The sequence below is a fragment of the Saprolegnia diclina genome, assembly GCF_000281045.1.
Source record: "Saprolegnia diclina VS20 unplaced genomic scaffold supercont1.30, whole genome shotgun sequence".
In the NCBI taxonomy this organism is placed as follows: domain Eukaryota; phylum Oomycota; class Saprolegniomycetes; order Saprolegniales; family Saprolegniaceae; genus Saprolegnia; species Saprolegnia diclina.
The window spans coordinates 306,582-322,576 of NW_008246097.1; the positions used below are offsets into that span (position 1 = coordinate 306,582).

The 15,995-nt window shown below is 58.4% G+C and overlaps 8 protein-coding genes across 8 annotated transcripts in view; 4 read left to right on the top strand and 4 right to left on the bottom strand.

Moving 5' to 3' along the window:
- SDRG_09459 (hypothetical protein) overlaps nucleotides 1-529 on the bottom strand; it is a gene marked incomplete at its 5' end in the record, with an annotated part of 3,757 nt that extends 3,228 nt beyond the window's left edge. Inside the window, one exon of the mRNA XM_008615393.1 lies at nucleotides 140-529. Coding sequence (XP_008613615.1) covers nucleotides 140-529 — 390 coding nt within the window. The remainder of the gene's footprint in view (nucleotides 1-139) is intronic.
- A 717-nt stretch (nucleotides 530-1,246) lies between these two features.
- SDRG_09460 (hypothetical protein) lies at nucleotides 1,247-3,405 on the top strand. The gene is made up of 10 exons (XM_008615394.1): nucleotides 1,247-1,609; nucleotides 1,654-1,774; nucleotides 1,824-1,940; nucleotides 1,982-2,035; nucleotides 2,077-2,244; nucleotides 2,285-2,575; nucleotides 2,619-2,713; nucleotides 2,765-2,923; nucleotides 2,975-3,093; nucleotides 3,146-3,405. The coding sequence occupies exons 1-10, from the start codon at nucleotides 1,272-1,274 to the stop codon at nucleotides 3,304-3,306; spliced, it is 1,623 nt and encodes a 540-aa protein (XP_008613616.1). The 5' UTR covers nucleotides 1,247-1,271; the 3' UTR covers nucleotides 3,307-3,405.
- Nucleotides 3,406-3,713: 308 nt separating this feature from the next.
- On the top strand, nucleotides 3,714-5,167 carry SDRG_09461 (hypothetical protein). Its single transcript, XM_008615395.1, has one exon. The coding sequence runs from the start codon at nucleotides 3,786-3,788 to the stop codon at nucleotides 5,121-5,123; it is 1,338 nt and encodes a 445-aa protein (XP_008613617.1). The 5' UTR covers nucleotides 3,714-3,785; the 3' UTR covers nucleotides 5,124-5,167.
- A 436-nt stretch (nucleotides 5,168-5,603) lies between these two features.
- Nucleotides 5,604-7,122, top strand: SDRG_09462 (hypothetical protein). Its single transcript, XM_008615396.1, has one exon. It carries the CDS (start codon nucleotides 5,655-5,657, stop codon nucleotides 6,912-6,914), a length of 1,260 nt encoding a protein of 419 aa, XP_008613618.1. The 5' UTR covers nucleotides 5,604-5,654; the 3' UTR covers nucleotides 6,915-7,122.
- SDRG_09463 (hypothetical protein) lies at nucleotides 6,966-8,572 on the bottom strand (the record flags this gene model as incomplete). The annotated part of the gene is made up of 4 exons (XM_008615397.1): nucleotides 6,966-7,437; nucleotides 7,484-8,039; nucleotides 8,085-8,352; nucleotides 8,396-8,572. The coding sequence occupies 4 exons, from the start codon at nucleotides 8,570-8,572 to the stop codon at nucleotides 6,966-6,968; spliced, it is 1,473 nt and encodes a 490-aa protein (XP_008613619.1).
- A 293-nt stretch (nucleotides 8,573-8,865) lies between these two features.
- On the top strand, nucleotides 8,866-10,450 carry SDRG_09464 (hypothetical protein). Its single transcript, XM_008615398.1, has 2 exons — nucleotides 8,866-10,297; nucleotides 10,341-10,450. The coding sequence occupies exons 1-2, from the start codon at nucleotides 8,872-8,874 to the stop codon at nucleotides 10,415-10,417; spliced, it is 1,503 nt and encodes a 500-aa protein (XP_008613620.1). The 5' UTR covers nucleotides 8,866-8,871; the 3' UTR covers nucleotides 10,418-10,450.
- A 13-nt stretch (nucleotides 10,451-10,463) lies between these two features.
- On the bottom strand, nucleotides 10,464-10,746 carry SDRG_09465 (hypothetical protein; the record flags this gene model as incomplete). Its single annotated transcript, XM_008615399.1, has 2 exons — nucleotides 10,464-10,559; nucleotides 10,600-10,746. The coding sequence occupies 2 exons, from the start codon at nucleotides 10,744-10,746 to the stop codon at nucleotides 10,464-10,466; spliced, it is 243 nt and encodes an 80-aa protein (XP_008613621.1).
- A 1,133-nt stretch (nucleotides 10,747-11,879) lies between these two features.
- Nucleotides 11,880-15,843, bottom strand: SDRG_09466 (hypothetical protein). The gene is made up of 10 exons (XM_008615400.1): nucleotides 15,404-15,843; nucleotides 15,092-15,355; nucleotides 14,882-15,046; nucleotides 14,486-14,839; nucleotides 14,127-14,438; nucleotides 13,482-14,070; nucleotides 13,264-13,434; nucleotides 12,922-13,223; nucleotides 12,327-12,868; nucleotides 11,880-12,275 (listed from the first exon to the last, which is right to left on the bottom strand). The coding sequence occupies exons 1-10, from the start codon at nucleotides 15,806-15,808 to the stop codon at nucleotides 11,939-11,941; spliced, it is 3,441 nt and encodes a 1,146-aa protein (XP_008613622.1). The 5' UTR covers nucleotides 15,809-15,843; the 3' UTR covers nucleotides 11,880-11,938.
- Nucleotides 15,844-15,995: the final 152 nt, after the last annotated feature.

Consider the following 15,995-nt stretch of genomic DNA (forward strand, 5'->3'; position numbering starts at 1 on the left):
GCTTGCGCATGTCGAGGTACGCATGCGACGAAAGCGCGAACGGGTGCGGTGGCAGCGACGTCTTTGGCTGCTCCAAATACTTGGGGTAGAGCCCCTAGATTCATACCGTGGGCTATCGCAAGTCGAGTCGGGAGGCTACCTCGCCGTAGAGGTCTAGCCATTTGTACGGGTTGACAGCAATGCAGATCTGGCCCGTGTACGTGTACGGGATGCTCTGCGCGTGGCGCAATTGCAGGTTCTTCAGGACCGCCGGCTCATGCAGGTGGTTGAGCGTGCACATATCCTCAACGCCGAGCTTCTCAAAGGTGTTGCAGATGGGCATCGCGGTCGAGGAGACTTCGCCCGCGAGCTTGGCGATCTCGCGCACGTCAAAGGTCTTTGTGGTGCCAATCTCACGGTCGTATGCGTCTTCGTCCTCGACATAGCGCACTTGCACCGACGTCTCCGAGAGCTTCTGGACGACCGTCGCCTTCTTCCAGACGACGTCATCGTGCGGCACCCACACGGCCGTCCCGACAGCGTCCGCCATGCCAAAATGCTATATCCGCCTTTTTAGCAGTATATTTTCGGTGTAACCAATTGGGACTGAAACTGCTGGCAACAACTTTTACCCAACTCGGCGTAAGCGGAGAATGCCCTCGCTGGAGCCTCGCGCTTCCAGCCCGCTTCAAGTACATCGCCTTCAAATGGATTTAGATAGTGGAGCACTGCTCGTAGCGAGCGATGCAAACGAGGTGTTCGTCGAACGTTCGTGTTGCTTGGATGCAGGGAACTGCCCGATTCCTCGAGAACGTACGATCAGGACGCTGTTGGCGACGTAAAATGCAGGGCCAAAAGCTCGCTTCGAAGAGCGTTCTCGGACGTCGCGGCAGCTGCCAGCAAGAGGCGCATCTTGTGTTCCAAGAGAAATTCAGCCCGAGTGTTCCCACGCGTCACGAGGCATGTGTTTCGCCAGATCCAGTGCGACCATGTGGTCAAAGCTGCTGCCGCCGCCGGAGCTTTAGCCACGAGCAATGGCCAGCGCCAAGCGTCGTGTAGCATTAGGTAGCTGTCTAGCTCGTACAGCTAACTCGTACTGAGTAGTAAATTGCATCACATTGTGCACGTGGTTGGACTGCGGGACGGCGGCCACGTCCGCGCGCCACGTCAGAGATGGCCAATCACTCCGCGTCGTTGTCGAATACCGGCATATGATTGGCGAGTATTTTTAGCAATTCCAATCTGCAACGGCAAACTCAACGGCAAACTCAACTCGTCGAGCCATTGTGAAGATGGAGATCAAGCCGCGGGAGACACCACCGCGCCGGCCGACGCTCACCTCGCACAAGTCGGCAGGCTCGCTTCTCGATGACGCCGGGCTCAAGCGGACCGATGGCCGCAGTGTCGACGACAACGAGCACGCTGTCGGGCGCCGCAGCAGCAAGCCGCACCTGACCATCGATGTACACGAAGCCAAGCCACCTTTTCCTCTGGGAAAGCGCCGGTCCGTGAGCGACGCGTCCATCAAGCTGAGCCAGGACGAGGTGCTGGGCCACGATATGCTCGTGTCGCGGCCGGGCTCGCCGGCGGCCAAGGCCATCGACATGACCAACCAAATCCAGCGCGCGCGGTAGCAGCTTCCTGCCTCGCTGCATGATCACGATGGTTTTCTAGACATGGCACGCTCCTAACGTCGCCGACGGCAGCGTTCAAAAAGCCCGACGGCAACGAAATCCACGACCAGCACGAACAGTATACGCTCACGTACGGCATGATGACGGGCATCCTCGCATCCGTACGACATTGCTGCTGGTATCTGCATGATGATGACAGCAATGGTACAGGCGGGCAGCATGGACCTCTTCAAGCAGCGCCTGACGATGAACGACTTTATGCGAGTCGATAAGCGCAGCTTTCCTGCCAACCCCAAGTCCAAGCTCAAGCACGAGTTCAAATTCAAGGTCAGACTGCCTACGACGATCGTTCTGAAGTAAGCTTGTAGGACTATGCGCCCGACATTTTTCGGCAGATTCGCCGGCGCTTTGACATTGACAGCGTACGACACAGGCGACATTGGTGGCGTCTCACGTGTGCTAGGCGGACTACCTCGTGACGCTCTGTGGCGACTTCAACTACATCGAGTTCATGTCCAACTCCAAGTCGGGCCAATTCTTCTTCTACTCGCACGACGGGCGCTTCATGATCAAGACGCAGACGCAAGGCGAGTCCAAGTTTCTTCGGCGCATCTTGCCCCACTACTACAAGGTGCGCTTGACTCAGGGATAGGGTCTACACGTATGCCTAGTTTGTCATGGAGAACCCGAACACGCTCGTGACGCGCTTTTACGGCATGCACCGCGTCAAGATGCACCACCTCAAGACCCAAATGCACTTTGTCATCATGGCCAGCGTCTTCAACACGCCCAAGGAGATCCACCTGCGCTTTGACCTCAAGGGCTCGACCGTCGGCCGCAACGCATCACCGGACGAGAAGAAGCGCCGCGGCGTTCTCAAGGACAACGACCTCATCGAGGAGCAGATCCATCTCTCGCTGGGGCCGGCCCGGCGCGCCATGATGCTCGAGCAGCTTCGCAAGGTAGTACGTTGCTGCTGCCGGCACGAGCCAAATCAAGGCATAGGACGTGGCGTTCCTCAAGCGCATGAAAATCATGGACTATAGCTTGCTCGTGGGCATCCACGATGCGGGGCAAGAGATCCTTGTCCCGGGCCCAACGTACGCTACATTTCCCCACCCTAGTATAGCTGAAGATGGGCATGTGTCTAGTCTTGCCACGGAGATCGACTTGGCCGAGCAAAAAAAGAAGCTGCAGCAACTGCAGCAGCCGACCGTGTTTGGGAGCGCGGCCGAATCAACCGTGCAGCTGGACGACGACGACGACGACGACGACCTTGGGGTCTTGGACCCCGGCGTCCCACCCCCGACGTGATAAACACGGTCGTTGCAACGCAGCGTCGTAACAGCGTGTCTTTGTAGGTCACCCCGGGTGGACCCTGTCAACAAGGAGCCGACCGGGTCGATCTTTTGCAAGGACCTTGGCGGCATCCGCGGCCGGCGCACGTCGGGCAAGAAGAACGGCTTTGTCTACTTTGTCGGTGCGGCTCTTCCGTGCCCTTGAGAACCTTGCTCACACGTACGGTTATGTAGGAATCATCGACATTCTGCAGCAGTACAACATGCAGAAGCGCGCCGAGACGCTCATCAAGGGCCTCCAGCACAACGCCAAGGAGATCTCGTCCGTGGACCCCGACTTGTACGGCAACCGGTTCATCGAGTTTATGGAGAAGTTTGTCCTCGTCGACGACTAAACTAGCATCATCCACATTATGATCGTCTTCGCACCCACGAGGAACCTCGTACGCCACCTTGCGAGCGCGTGGTCAATCGTGGATATGGATGGTGCCACCCAACGCGCAGCAACCTGATCGGAGGCGGTCGCCATGTCCAGGCCCATGGCTTTACCATGGCTTGCCATGGCCTCGTCGGAGTTGTGGTAGTCGGCGGCGGTCGTTGCGGCCGGCGCAGTGATGGCTGGCGACTCGGTGGTCGCGCCAGGTTACTCACGGCGGCGTGCCCGAAGCGAACGAGCCGCTGGCGTCCGGCGTATAGGCTAGTCGTCGGGTGTGAGACACGTACGTACGAACAACCGTACGTACATTCCTGGTACAAACATCAAGTACAAGCGTACAGACGGTACATTGTACTGGAAAGGCGGGGCGTGTAATGGTCGTTCGACAGTGCGTGGAGCGCCCACTTTTGCTTTCCACCGGCCGTCGCAACTCGCATCATGGTCCGTATCCTCGCCGCCGCTGCCATGGCCGCTACCGTCGCCGCCCAGACGACGCCCGCGCCGACGCCGTCGGTGTCCAACCCCGCGTGGACGATGAAGGCGATCACGTCGATCCAGGCGCGCGTCCAGTCGGACCCGGCGACGTGGGATGAGGCCAACCAGAAGTTTGGCCTCGTCCTCAAGAAGAACACCAACACGTTCCCGGAAAAGTACCGCGCCGCCATGGACACGGTCAACACGGCGTCGCCCGAGGGCGCGCTCATGTACGTGCAGACGGAAGGTATCAACAAGCAGTTTGACGTCGGCTGCGGCCGCAAGACCAACATGAGCTACATCTGGTTCATGAACGTGACCATTGTCCAGCCGACGTGGGCGATCGCCGAGACGCAGGACGACAACTCGGTCGTGCCCGAGTACGGTCACTTTGTCGCGATGGACAACGGCTACTGCACGCCCAAGGACGCCAAGGGGACGCTCTCGCCGTACTGCCTCAACTTTGGCGGCCTCCAGAACACGGCCAACATTGGCCCGTACATTGGCGGTGAGACGCGCGGTACGCACGACTATGGCAGCTACCCGGACAACGTCTGGTTCTCGTTCCCCAACTCGTGCTACACCAAGACCTTCGACCAAAAGGACGACACGTGCCGCAAGGCGCAGAAGGGCGGTCTCTGCCCCATTGGCACGCAGCCCGATGGTGTCACGTGCACGTACTCGTACGAAGTGCTCGGTTACCTCTTCATTGACGACCTCGTCGGCATCACCAACATGACGAACTCGCAGACGAACCAGCCGTACAAGAACCGCGTCGAGTTTTGCAAGGACTCCAAGACCGAGTACGACTTCCTCGCCACGGGCACGAAGAAGTCGGACTTGACGTTCTGGAACGACCCGCTCAACATGACAGCCAACCAGGAGCGCACGCAGAAGATGCTCGACTTCTACAACAACCTCCTCGACTCGGGCAAGGGCGACGCCAAGAACATGAAGCCCCTCCCCAAGGCCTCGGACCTCACGAAGCTCAACCCGCCTTGCTACGTCAACAGCCCGCTCTGCGCCAAGGCGACCTTTGGCTGCCGCCGCAAGCTCATGGCGCAGATCTGCGAAGTGTGCAAAACGGCGGCGTCCGACTGTGTGGTCATGCCGGCCAACGCCCCGAACGCTGTCCCGCTCACGCTCAAGAAGCAGTACACTCCGCCTGCCCCGACGGATGCCAGTGGCAAGACCTTGGCCCCCGGCACTGGTGGCAACGGCAACGGCGGCACCTCCAGCTCTGCCGCCTCGCTCGCACTCTCGGGTGCGGCCCTTGTCGGTGCGGTCGCGATGATGATGTAAACAACTAAACTTTGATAATACGTATTCGTCTTGACCCAAACTGCTCTCTTCATTGCTGCTGCTTTAGCTCTACGTCGTGAATACAGTGGAGAGACTTGGGCTCTGTTCAAACTGGCGCTGCTGCTGAACGTCAGAACAGAATGCACCGGCTAACGTTCACATAACAAGACCAGACTGAGAAGCTTTGCTTCCGAGTGGGCGGCAACCGTCAGGCAGCTGGCGTCGGTTGGCGATCTTGCGTCCAAGCTTCTTCCATGGCTTTCTGCAATCGTCATGCGTCTGGTCAAGCAACTTCAACATCCGATTCCAGAGGTTTTTGGCAGGTATATTGTGGATTTTAATCCGTTTCTTCGACAATTTACTGCGTTCAATTATTCCTTGTCGCAATATATGCATTGTCAAAGGTTTTATCGGCATACAAACGTCAAGATACGCGATCTCATCTGACGTGGCCCTTGCACAGCGAATGTTCGAAGCTTGTGAAACGACACCGCCCGGGCTGTTCATTTTGCATATTTGGCCAGCTCGAGCATGAAGACGACGTTGGGCCTCCTCGCCACGAGCCTCCTTGGCGCCGCGTATGGCCAAAGCGACTGGACCATGACGTCCGTGCGCTCGATCCAAGCCCGCGTCGTCTCGATCGTGCCGGTCTGGGACGAGACCAACCAGGCGTGGGTCTCGGCAAAGTACAACACCGACATCAAGACGTTCGCCGATCAATATCGCGCGACGCTCGACACGGTCAACACGGCGTCGGTCGAAGGCGCGCTCATGTACGTGCAGTCGGAAGGCATCGACCAGGGCATCGTGCCCGGCTGCCTCCGGAAGACCAACATGAGCTACGTGTGGTTCTTTGACCTGCACATTGTGCAGCCGACGTATGCGATCGCGCAGTATGGGACCGACACGTCCATATACCCTGAGTACTGCCCGTTCTTGGCGATGGACAATGGCATGTGCACGCCGACGTCCGGCACAACACTGCCCAAGGCGTGTCTCCAGCTCTTTGGCGGCAACGGCCAGCCCAACATTGGGCCGTGCATTGGCGGCGAAAACCGCATCGACAACCCGAAAGCGCCGTACCCTGACAACGTCTGGTTTTCGTTTCCCGGCAGCTGCATGACGCAGTCGTTCACGGCCAAGACCGACGCGTGCCGCGCGATCCAGAAAGGCGGCGAGTGCCCCTTTGGTGTCCTTCCCGACGGCGTCAAGTGCACGTATTCGCACTCGGTCCTGGGCTACATCAGCCTCGACGATCTTGTCGGCATCACGAGCCTCACCAACCCGCAGACCGGCAAGCCGTACACGAGTCGGAATGAGTTTTGTCTCGCGGGCGAGGTCGAGTACAACTCGGTGAGCGGCAAGCACCTTCCGTTCTGGAGCGACCTCTTGGACCCAAGCGCCAACTCGGCCCGCAGCCAGGCCATGATCGACCTCTACGCCTCCGTGGTCGCGGACCCGGTGAAGGGCGCCAACATGAAGCCGCTGCCCTCCATTGCGTCGCTCCAGTCGGCCAACCCGCCGTGCTACCTCAACAACCCGCGCTGTTCGTCGGCGCAATATGGCTGCCGTCGCCGCCTCCTCGCCCAAGTGTGCACGGTGTGCACAGCGCCTGCCGCCGACTGCGTCGTGCGCCCCGTTGGCGTCGCGCCCTTTCCGACGCTGCAAAAGGCGACAAGTACCGCAGCTGGGTCGGCCACCGGCGGCGTGGGCGACGGCAACGCCGCGTCGACAACGTCCCTCGCCGCGTCCGTCGGCATCCTCTCGCTTCTCGCCCTCGTGCGCTACTAGGCGGCTGCATTTTCTTGATTTCGCATAAATAATTCATCAACGTCGACTTGACTACGGCTCGCTGCTGTCGTGAGGTCGCGGCGACTCAAACTCAAACCCGCTTTGAATTGTGGGCAAGATCGGGAGCGTCTTGAGCGTCGATCGTCGGTGCTTCTTCTGCGGCGTGAGCACCTTCTCGAGCTCGTCGGGCTTGTCGTCGACTTGCTTGAGCACCAAGTCGAGGGCTTGGGTCGCTTGCTCCCGATGGAGAAAATTCGCCCAGTCGGACCCGAGCGGGTCGACCTGGAAATGCGGGAGGACGTCGGTCACGAGGCCCCGCAGGAGCTCTTGGCGCAGCGGCACAAACCAGATGCGCTCGACGTCTTGGTCAGCCACGTCGACGTGGTACTTGCGATTGGCTTCAAACAAGCCAAAGTAGAGGTCCTTGAGACGAGCGCTCATGCGCCGCAGCGGCAACGGCGCGTCGTGGCGCAAATACCGGCGGTACAAGAACCGGGGGTCGCTCTCGTCGCTCACGTCCTCCCTAGTTCGCTTCTATCAGATCTGATATCTCAGAACAGACACTATACTGGTAATGAACAGTCGCTCGCCACACGACGAGTTGGTCGTAGACACATTCTTGCCGACAGAACGCACTGAACGCCGCGTAGCCCGCCGACGTGAGCAAATACGTCTCCAGAAGCTTCTCCGAGCCATTGAGCCGGGCGAGCGACGTGTGCCGCTTTTCCTTGAAGCTGAGCAAGAGCGGCCGCAGGATGTACACGAAGACGATCGACTGCACCCCGATTGCCGAGAGTGCCGGGTCGAGCTTGTAGTTGACAACAACGTCGCTGTCGCGGAAGACAAAGAGGCAGATCGAGCCGATGAAGCACACGCACCACACCTTGTGGGCGTGCATGTACGAGGCCCGCAGCCCAAAGTTGTCGACCAAATTGCTCACAAAGTACGTGGCGATGCCGCCGAGGCAGAGAAGAATGCCGAGCTGCACGAGGCCCAAGGCTTTCGTGGCGGCCAGCGGCAACGCGGGGCACTCGACGACCGTCGAATTCGCCAACGTATCTGCAAACGAGTGGAGCAAGAGCACTGACGGCGCGCTCCAGAGGCCGTGGCCGAAGACCCAGAGGACTAGCATCCGTGGTGGAACTCGATCACTATCCATGGATGACGTACCCGTGAGCGTGCGCGACTGGAGGGCGATGTGGAGAAGCCGCGCTTTTCGGTCGCGCTGGGGCGTATGACCCTCCGTGTGGATTTGAACAAGAAGCTCCGTGAGGTAAAAGGTAGCGACGACCGCCACCTCGGAGAGGAAGACGCTAAAGGTCGTGAAGTGGAAGAGCCCGTTGACGAGACTCAAGTACGCCCCGCAGTCGATGGTCGACCCAAGCAAGACAAAGAGCAAATCAATGTAGCAGTAGATCGTCGCCATGACGCCACATATCTGAGCAGGTTCGTTCGAGTCGTTGTAGGAAGGACACACGTACCGTCATTTGAATGGGATTTCGATACCGAATCGAGGGCAAGTCGCGCCGCGCATAGAAGAGTCCGATCGTGAGTGGCATGTAGATCATAAAGATGAGGAGGAAGCCGAGGAGGTAGTCGGAGGCCGATGGACTCCACGACGCAGACGGCGTCACTGTGTTGCCCGACCCGACCGGCATCGAGACCAAGTGCAACGTGGGCAATCTGCTGTCTATTTATAGACCGGCGATCTGAGTGGCGCACTTCAGATGCGCGAACTTGCGCACAAGCGCATGTGACGCTCGCTCCACGTCGCCGGCATGCACCAAGTCGATAGGTTTTGCGCCACAGTCATCTCGTACAAGTATATTCCATTGCAATTCAAATGGTGGCATTGGTGTGCTCTCCAGCCTCCCGGAACTCGGCGAACTTGAAGTTCGCGCGGGCTTTAAACTTGGCGCCAAAAAGGGCGGCGTCTATTTTTGGTATTGATAACAGCATGGATACGAACGGGTCCGCGTCGACGCCGAATGCGACGATCTCGTTCGGTCCGTTCGCCTCGAGCAGCTACAACATGCCCCTCGGCGTGGTTTACCTGCACTTTCTTGCCGGTCTGTACATCCCCGTCTTCCTCGTCCTCTTTGTCCGGCGCCGCAAATTCCCGTCCGTGCGCCAGACCAACCCCGCCCACGTGGTCGTCATCAGCACGTTCGGCGGCATCTACTGCCTTGGCACAGCCGGCGCGCTCCTCGTCTACGACGTGTGGCCCATCTCGATTGGTGCATACGCGCTCGTGACTACCGCGAGCTTTCTCTGGACGATGTTTGCCGCCTTCTCGTCCGATGTCGTTCTCGTCTGCACCTACTTTCAGACAAAGTGGACGGTCGATGTACACGCCAGCATGAAAACAGGCGTGCCGTCGCACCTCCTCGTCGCGCGGTGCAAGCTCCTTCAGCGCGTCTTGGCTCCCCGTCCGCTCCTCGCTGGGTCGATTGTGCTGCACGTTGTATGGACGCTGCCGTTCGTGCTGCACGTACTACTCTCGGCCGACATGTCATTCTGGTGCATTGAGACATCCTGGTCGACCCCACTGGCGGCGGAACTCGTTCACGTCACCGTGCTCCAGTGCGCGTGTTTACTTGCTGGCACGACGTTCCTTGGGTATCTCCTCGGCAGAGTCAACGAAGCGTTCGCACTGCGGCGCGTCTACGTCTCCGCCGCCCGCGGGATCGCCGCGTGCTTTATCGGGTACCTCGTGACGATCGTCGTCGTGCCGGCGACAAAGCCGACACTGCGCACAACGATTGCGTCCAGCATTACGCACGTGGCCGTCCACGTTGTCGTTGTGCCGCTGCTCGTGCGACCTGTGCTACAGAGTCGACACGAAGCGTGCTTGGCGCTCTCGTCCGCACACTTCATGGAAAAAGAGTCGTGGGAAGCGATCAACGCCGATTTACTGACGCTCTTCCTCGCCACCCCGGACGGGGCCGCCACATACCTAGCGTTCACGCAAGTCCAGCTTCTCCCGGTGGCGTGGCTTCTTGCGTACCGCGATATCAAGTCCCGTTTGGCGACACCCCAAGCGCTCTACAACACATACCTCCAGAGTGACTCGGTGCTCTGCATGCGCGCCTTTGTGCCCGAAGCCATTCGCGGCGAGCTCGATATTACGTTTGCCCGCAACGTCATCTCCTCGAAAAGCGACGACCTCTACGTCATGTACGACCCGCTCGTGACGCGACTGCTCCGGGCGCTTGTGCTGCACACGCTGCCGCAGCTGCTTCACCATCCCCTCGGCCACGTATGGCATGTGTTTGTAGAGACGTACGGCGGGCAGTACAGCGCCGACGACCTTCTACTCAACGGAGCCGGGCACCTTGGGCCGTTTGGGGTGCGCCGCCCGCTCGGCACCATCCACAGCCAAGGTACGTTTTCTCGGCTCGTGACAAGAGCTCATGCGCTGGGTAGCGACGTATGTCTCCTCACGCTTCTCGACGCGCCACCAGTCGCGCTACTCGTCGTCCCGCGTCTCCATGTCCAACTAACGACAATGGAAATGCGATGGATTAGAGTTGTTGATGTCCGAGGCTCCTAGCCGCGCCAGACGCGCCGGACCACGTTGTTTTCCGTGTCAAAGTTGAGGCGGTGCGGGTGAAAGTCGCGCGTCGCACGCCCGTTGACGCAAATCTACGCAGCACGTCAAGCCTGGAGATACATGGCCGCGTACGCGATAGGGCGAGTACGATATATCGTCTTCGAAGACGCAGGCCGCGTCATCGCCGTCGTGCGCACTGGTCGACTTGGGCACGAGCGTCTTGCCGATCCACGCCTCGTAGTGGTCGAGGACCTCGGCCGGGACTTCGTCGAACGCCATGGCAACGGATACAATCCGGAAATGGTATTTCTGTTGAGATTTGCGGCATGTGCCACATTGCCGAGTGGTTATTTTCGGCACCTTGAAGTTGAGATGCGGTGAGCGGCCAAGGAGCCACAGCTTGTTGGCAATCTTGGACGTTTTTTAGGGGTCTCATGTTTCGTTCGGTATGCATAGCGCATGACACAGGGAGCCCAAAACCCAAAGAATGGTGGTCGTAGCGTGTATATAGCCTGATCTATGCTCCATTCAAGATGGTGAAACTGATACTAATGTAGTATCAATGTATCGATGTATCAGTTGACGGCCGTATTGCAATAGCAACTAACTCTGGCTCCAGGCACGCTACGAGCACCATTTTTGGGGTTTTGGGCTCCCTGCGTCATGCGCTATGCCTCCCGAACGAAACATGAGACTCCTGGAAAACTTCCAAGATTGCCAACAAGCCGCCGCACAGCGGCGCCGTTCCAATTTCATCCGGATAAAATCTGCCCCACCATGGCCAGCTCCCAGCAATGGGACGTGATGCCCGTGGCTGCGAGTAATACCTCCTCGTGTGCAAATACCCACAAAGAACAGTGATTCCTTTGCGATTGAGTGCTGATGGTTCCCGTCTTGACGTTCTCGACGGTGAACGGGTCCGGTTGCAACAAAATGGCACGAACGCACTCGAAGCCGTCGAAAAGTCCCTTTGTTGACTGTCACAATGTCCTTGAGGACAATCTCGTTGATCTTGATCTTGGGCAAAGCTCTTGGAACGTCCCCGAGATGTTGAGCGACTAGGCGACGATCTCGGCTTCTTCACACTGTCAGGCACAGCGATACCGACGAGGACGGTGTGGAGCGAGTTGCCATACCACTCGAGTCCAGCGGGCTAGATAGATTTGACACGTGTATTTGCGCTCACTACGGGAGAGTTGGCAGAACTTTGTCGAGCTGACGTGGTATTGTCGTCGGGTGGCCAGGTCACGCTGCCTAACAACTTTGGTCTTCGTTTTCCATCGCGCGGTCGCCAACCCGAGCGCTCGCAGAGGCACAGTGTCCTAGCACGCGTAGTCGTCGCTCGAAACACGCTGCAAACGCCGATTAGCAGTTGATATCGACAGCCTCCTGCACTAAAAAAAACCCAACTTTTCTAGGAAACGATCACGAATTTCACAGCGAATAAGTTAGAGTCTTTGGTCAAATGGGACTAGGACGGGACATTGGAGCTGTCGGGGGCGCGGGTTCGAACGGGCACGACGCCGCGTATGCGGCAGACGTCCATTTCGTGGCAAATGTCGGACGGGCGCGGGCTGAACGTCGTCACGTACGCTTTCGCTGCAAAGACGCCAAAGAGACAGAGCGCGCACGCCAGCACCGCCAAGAGGCCGTTGGTTAAATTCGGCACAAGCCACACGACGCCGTAAAAATTGGCGCCAAACGACACGAGGCTGGAAAAGACGTATGCCGAGCTTACGTACAAGAAGAAGCTGAAGACAAAGCCGCCGAGCGTACCCCAAAACCAGCACTTGACTTCGAGTGCGAGTCTACGTAAGCAACTTGAGACATGGAGCATTTGAGGTTTCGCTGGGACGTACCGAAGGTTGGCGATGAGCACCACGATACCGTTCATGACAAAGCCAAGGTCCCAGAGTCCTTCGTCCCCGCTTGACGCGGCCATGGGGCCATACATGAACGCGCCGACGTGCACGAAGAGCACAACGAGCGACGAGAAGGACGCATCGCCGATCCATATCCAGAAGAGCCGAATGCTCACGAAGGACTGACTCGAGTAGAGCGTGGGGAAGGCGAGGGACGTGCCCGCGCTCACGTCTTGGTCGTACACGCTAAAGAGCAGGATCGGAAGCGCCGTGTACCACACGTTGAAGAGCTGGTAGAGCGGGTCGTAGTACGTCGATTGGCCCGAGAAGAGACAGTAGATGCCAAAGAAGAACTGCGGCAAGACGAGCAGCACGTTTTTGTAAAACATGTAGAGCGTCAGAATCGCCATGCGCCGGTTGATCCAGCGGCCGTGGACGAGGAGGAGGCGCTTGAGGCACTGGAACTGAGGAATCGCATAGTCGCTGGCGTTGGCCGCCTGCTGGCCTTCGGCGCCCGAGATACCAATGCCAACATGCGCCTACAACATTAGAGTGTAGTCAAGCAAGAATGTAGTGTGATGCGAGGACCGACCCGCTGGATCATGGGCACATCGTTTGCACCGTCGCCGATCGCGAGTGTGATGACGCCCGTCTTGCGCCGGACCAGATCGACAATGAACTCCTTTTGCTTGGGCGAGACGCGGCAGCAGAGCACGCTGATGCAGCGCTTGGAGGCGGCGATCATTTCTTTTTGCAGCACTTCGTGGGCAACGATGAGCTCGAGCGCCACGTCGTCCATGAGCAGCGCGAGCTCCTGCGACGAGGCCGCCGCTAGCATGCTCTGAAACAAGTCGCTGATCGTTTCGGTCGGCGGCCGCTCGGACGCATCGAGCTCTACACATTGTCATACTCCTTTCGAAAACCATAAGAGCACCTTTCGAAGAGATTTGAAAGAGCTTCATATCGGACGAAAGTAGCCGGGTTGCATGCCCAATGTTGACGGCCGTGTCCGGTCGGTCCCCCGTGAGCATCCACACTTTGATGCGCGCTTGGCGAAAGCACTCGAGCGCGTCGGGCACACCGTCCTGCAGCCGGTCTTCGATGCCTACATTCATCCTACAATAGATGTCCTTCGTGGCGGGAGTGTCTTACCGGTGATGCCCACCAGATCCAAATTGGTTTCAATCTCGGCGATGATCGGGTCGAGGTCTTCGTCCGAACACTCGGACGACGTCTTGGCCGCTTGGAACTTGTCGTGCCAAATCTGGTACACGTCCTGGGGCAGCACTCGCTGCGCAACACAGAGCACGCGGAGGCCCTCAACGGCGTAGGTCGAGAGGTGCAACTTCATCGCTGCCCGCGCGCTCTCTTCAACGGCGGACGCGGGCGACAGCGCGGGAAGCACGACCGAGTCGGCGCCTTTGCACAGCAAAAGAAGCGTCGACGACCCCTCTTCGCGCACGACGATCGAGCTCTTCTTGCGCTCGCTCGAAAACTCAAACACGTGGAGCACCTCAAAGAGCACGTCGTGGCCAAAGCGCTGGATGCGGACGCTTGTCGTATCGTGGGCCAGAAGCACGATGCCAAAGTGCTTGGCGGCGCTCACGAGCGCCTCTTCGTCGGGCGAGATGGACGAGTAGACAATTTCACCGGACGCAGCGTCGATCACGGGCACGACAGCGCTGTTGACGGCCAGGTTTGTGAAGAATGCGATCGCGCGTGGGTCGTGCTCCTCTTGCATCTAATGTTCGTATTAGATATTGCATATTGATACATTGAAATAAAGCATCCGGATACCTTGCGCCGGAGTGCCTTGTCGTGGATGTTGACGTGCATGCCCGACTGGCGCGGCGAGATCTCGTCAGAAAGTGTTGGCTGCGCTTTGGTGCGGTAGTTGTGGAAGAGAGACGACGTGCGAGGGCTCGGTTTGGCGCACGAGCTGGTGCGCGGCGAGAGAGAAGCGTCCAGCTGCGGGTCGTTGGAGCCGTAGCTAACACCATCGATCGCGCACCGGCGAAACTGCATGTTGTTGCACGTGAGCGTCCCTGTCTTGTCGGTAAAGATATGTTGGATCGCGCCAAGATCTTCGTTCAAGTCGGACGAGTGGACCTACGATGTTGGCGTTGACATCGTTGAAGACAAAATGGCGGAAGTACCGTGAGACCCACGTCGCCATACATCATGCCGGCGTCACGCTGCAGCACGAGCGCTTGGAAGAAGCGCGTGATATCGACCGTCACTTGAAGCGAAATCGGCACAAAGTTGGAGAAGAGCAGCATGTAGGTCAGGAAGAGGTAAAACGAGTCGAGCACCGACGTGCCGCCCGAGAGCTGCAGATACGGTGGCGACGTCCACGTCGCGCTCTGCACGCACACAGCGATGACTAAGAGCACGAGCTGCAAAACGACGATGTGCAGCGTCATGCGGTTCGTCAGCGACGAGAGCGTGCTCGACTTGAACGGTGTTTCCCCTGAGTTTTGCTGGATCTTGGTGTCGGCGCCCGTGTAAATCTAAGTGCGATAAGCGAGCGCAGGTGTCGAATCATATCGCACCGTGAGACCGATAACCCACTCCGTATCACGTAGCAAGACGCCGCGAAGAAGGAGGTTGGAGATGCCGAGGCTAATCTTGGCATCGGTGGCTTTCGGCATCACCGTGCCCTTGAAGCGGTCGAGACGTCGATTCGGAACTTCAACTTCAACTTTGGCGCCATGGATCTACCCCACATAATGACAACCATAGAGTGTACTGTACGCCAGTACGAGATGCCAGAGCGCTGGTGTCGACGGCGAGGGGCCGCAAAGATCTTTCTCAAGGCCCCTGAACTCGGGGGGGACCCAGCGTATCTTGAGGTTTGTCTCGCCGTCCAAATTGGCAGTCATCGTAAAGCACTGTCCAATCGGGCTGCTCGTGCCCAGGAGAATCATATCGGACGGAATCACTTCGCCTTGGGTAACGCGCACGATGCTGCCGACGCGAATGGCCTCCCACTTGACCGCTTCAAACGTCATCGAGACAACGTTGAGCTACATCCGAGGTAGCATCAGAATCGACCGAGCTATAAACGCCCGTACTTCGTGCGTCATGGAGCTGTTCTGGATGCGGTCGGCGTTGTGGCGGTGGACATCTTCAATCAGATCTTTGATCGCGTTGATGATAAGCACAAAGAGGAGCGGCACGATGGTCGTGGGGATGCCGCTTGAGAGTGTGACCTGCGGCACGATCTGGAGGATCGTAATGAAGAGAAAGTAGAGGTTAGCAAAGCGTGAAAACTGCTTGAAGAGGTTCTTGACCACAAAGTTGTACGGCGTGTAAAGCGATGTCTCGACGCGATTCGGCGCAAACGGCTCGGTGGTTGCGGAGAGCGCGCGGGGCGCGTCGACGTCAAAGGCGCGCAGCGCGTGGATCTGCCGGCCGCTCATGCTGGACGAGCCACGCTGGTCCAGCGGCACCGTGCGATTTGAGATCCCGCGGGCCATCCAACCACTCCGCCTTTCCGTCGCGTCCGTTGTGGCGTTTCGACACCTAAATTTGCTGCGGGACAGCCCTAAAAATAGGGCCAAAACGACCCTTATCCAGCAGTGTCTTATACCTTGGGGAATACTCGACATCACTAGGTACGCACACGATAACTCCGAGGGGCCTCGCTGCGTTGTGGCGCATAGC

Coding starts and splice junctions, on each gene's coding strand:
- SDRG_09460 (XM_008615394.1), top strand. CDS start 1,272: ATGGAGATCAAGCCGCGGGAGACACCACCGCGCCGGCCGACGCTCACC. Junction 1,941..1,981: donor AGCACGAGTTCAAATTCAAG/GTCAGACTGCCT, acceptor GTAAGCTTGTAG/GACTATGCGCCCGACATTTT. Junction 2,714..2,764: donor ATCCTTGTCCCGGGCCCAAC/GTACGCTACATT, acceptor GCATGTGTCTAG/TCTTGCCACGGAGATCGACT.
- SDRG_09461 (XM_008615395.1), top strand. CDS start 3,786: ATGGTCCGTATCCTCGCCGCCGCTGCCATGGCCGCTACCGTCGCCGCC.
- SDRG_09462 (XM_008615396.1), top strand. CDS start 5,655: ATGAAGACGACGTTGGGCCTCCTCGCCACGAGCCTCCTTGGCGCCGCG.
- SDRG_09464 (XM_008615398.1), top strand. CDS start 8,872: ATGGATACGAACGGGTCCGCGTCGACGCCGAATGCGACGATCTCGTTC. Junction 10,298..10,340: donor CGGCACCATCCACAGCCAAG/GTACGTTTTCTC, acceptor TGCGCTGGGTAG/CGACGTATGTCTCCTCACGC.
- SDRG_09466 (XM_008615400.1), bottom strand. CDS start 15,808: ATGGCCCGCGGGATCTCAAATCGCACGGTGCCGCTGGACCAGCGTGGC. Junction 13,224..13,263: donor CTTTCAAATCTCTTCGAAAG/GTGCTCTTATGG, acceptor GACAATGTGTAG/AGCTCGATGCGTCCGAGCGG. Junction 12,869..12,921: donor ATGTGCCCATGATCCAGCGG/GTCGGTCCTCGC, acceptor CTAATGTTGTAG/GCGCATGTTGGCATTGGTAT.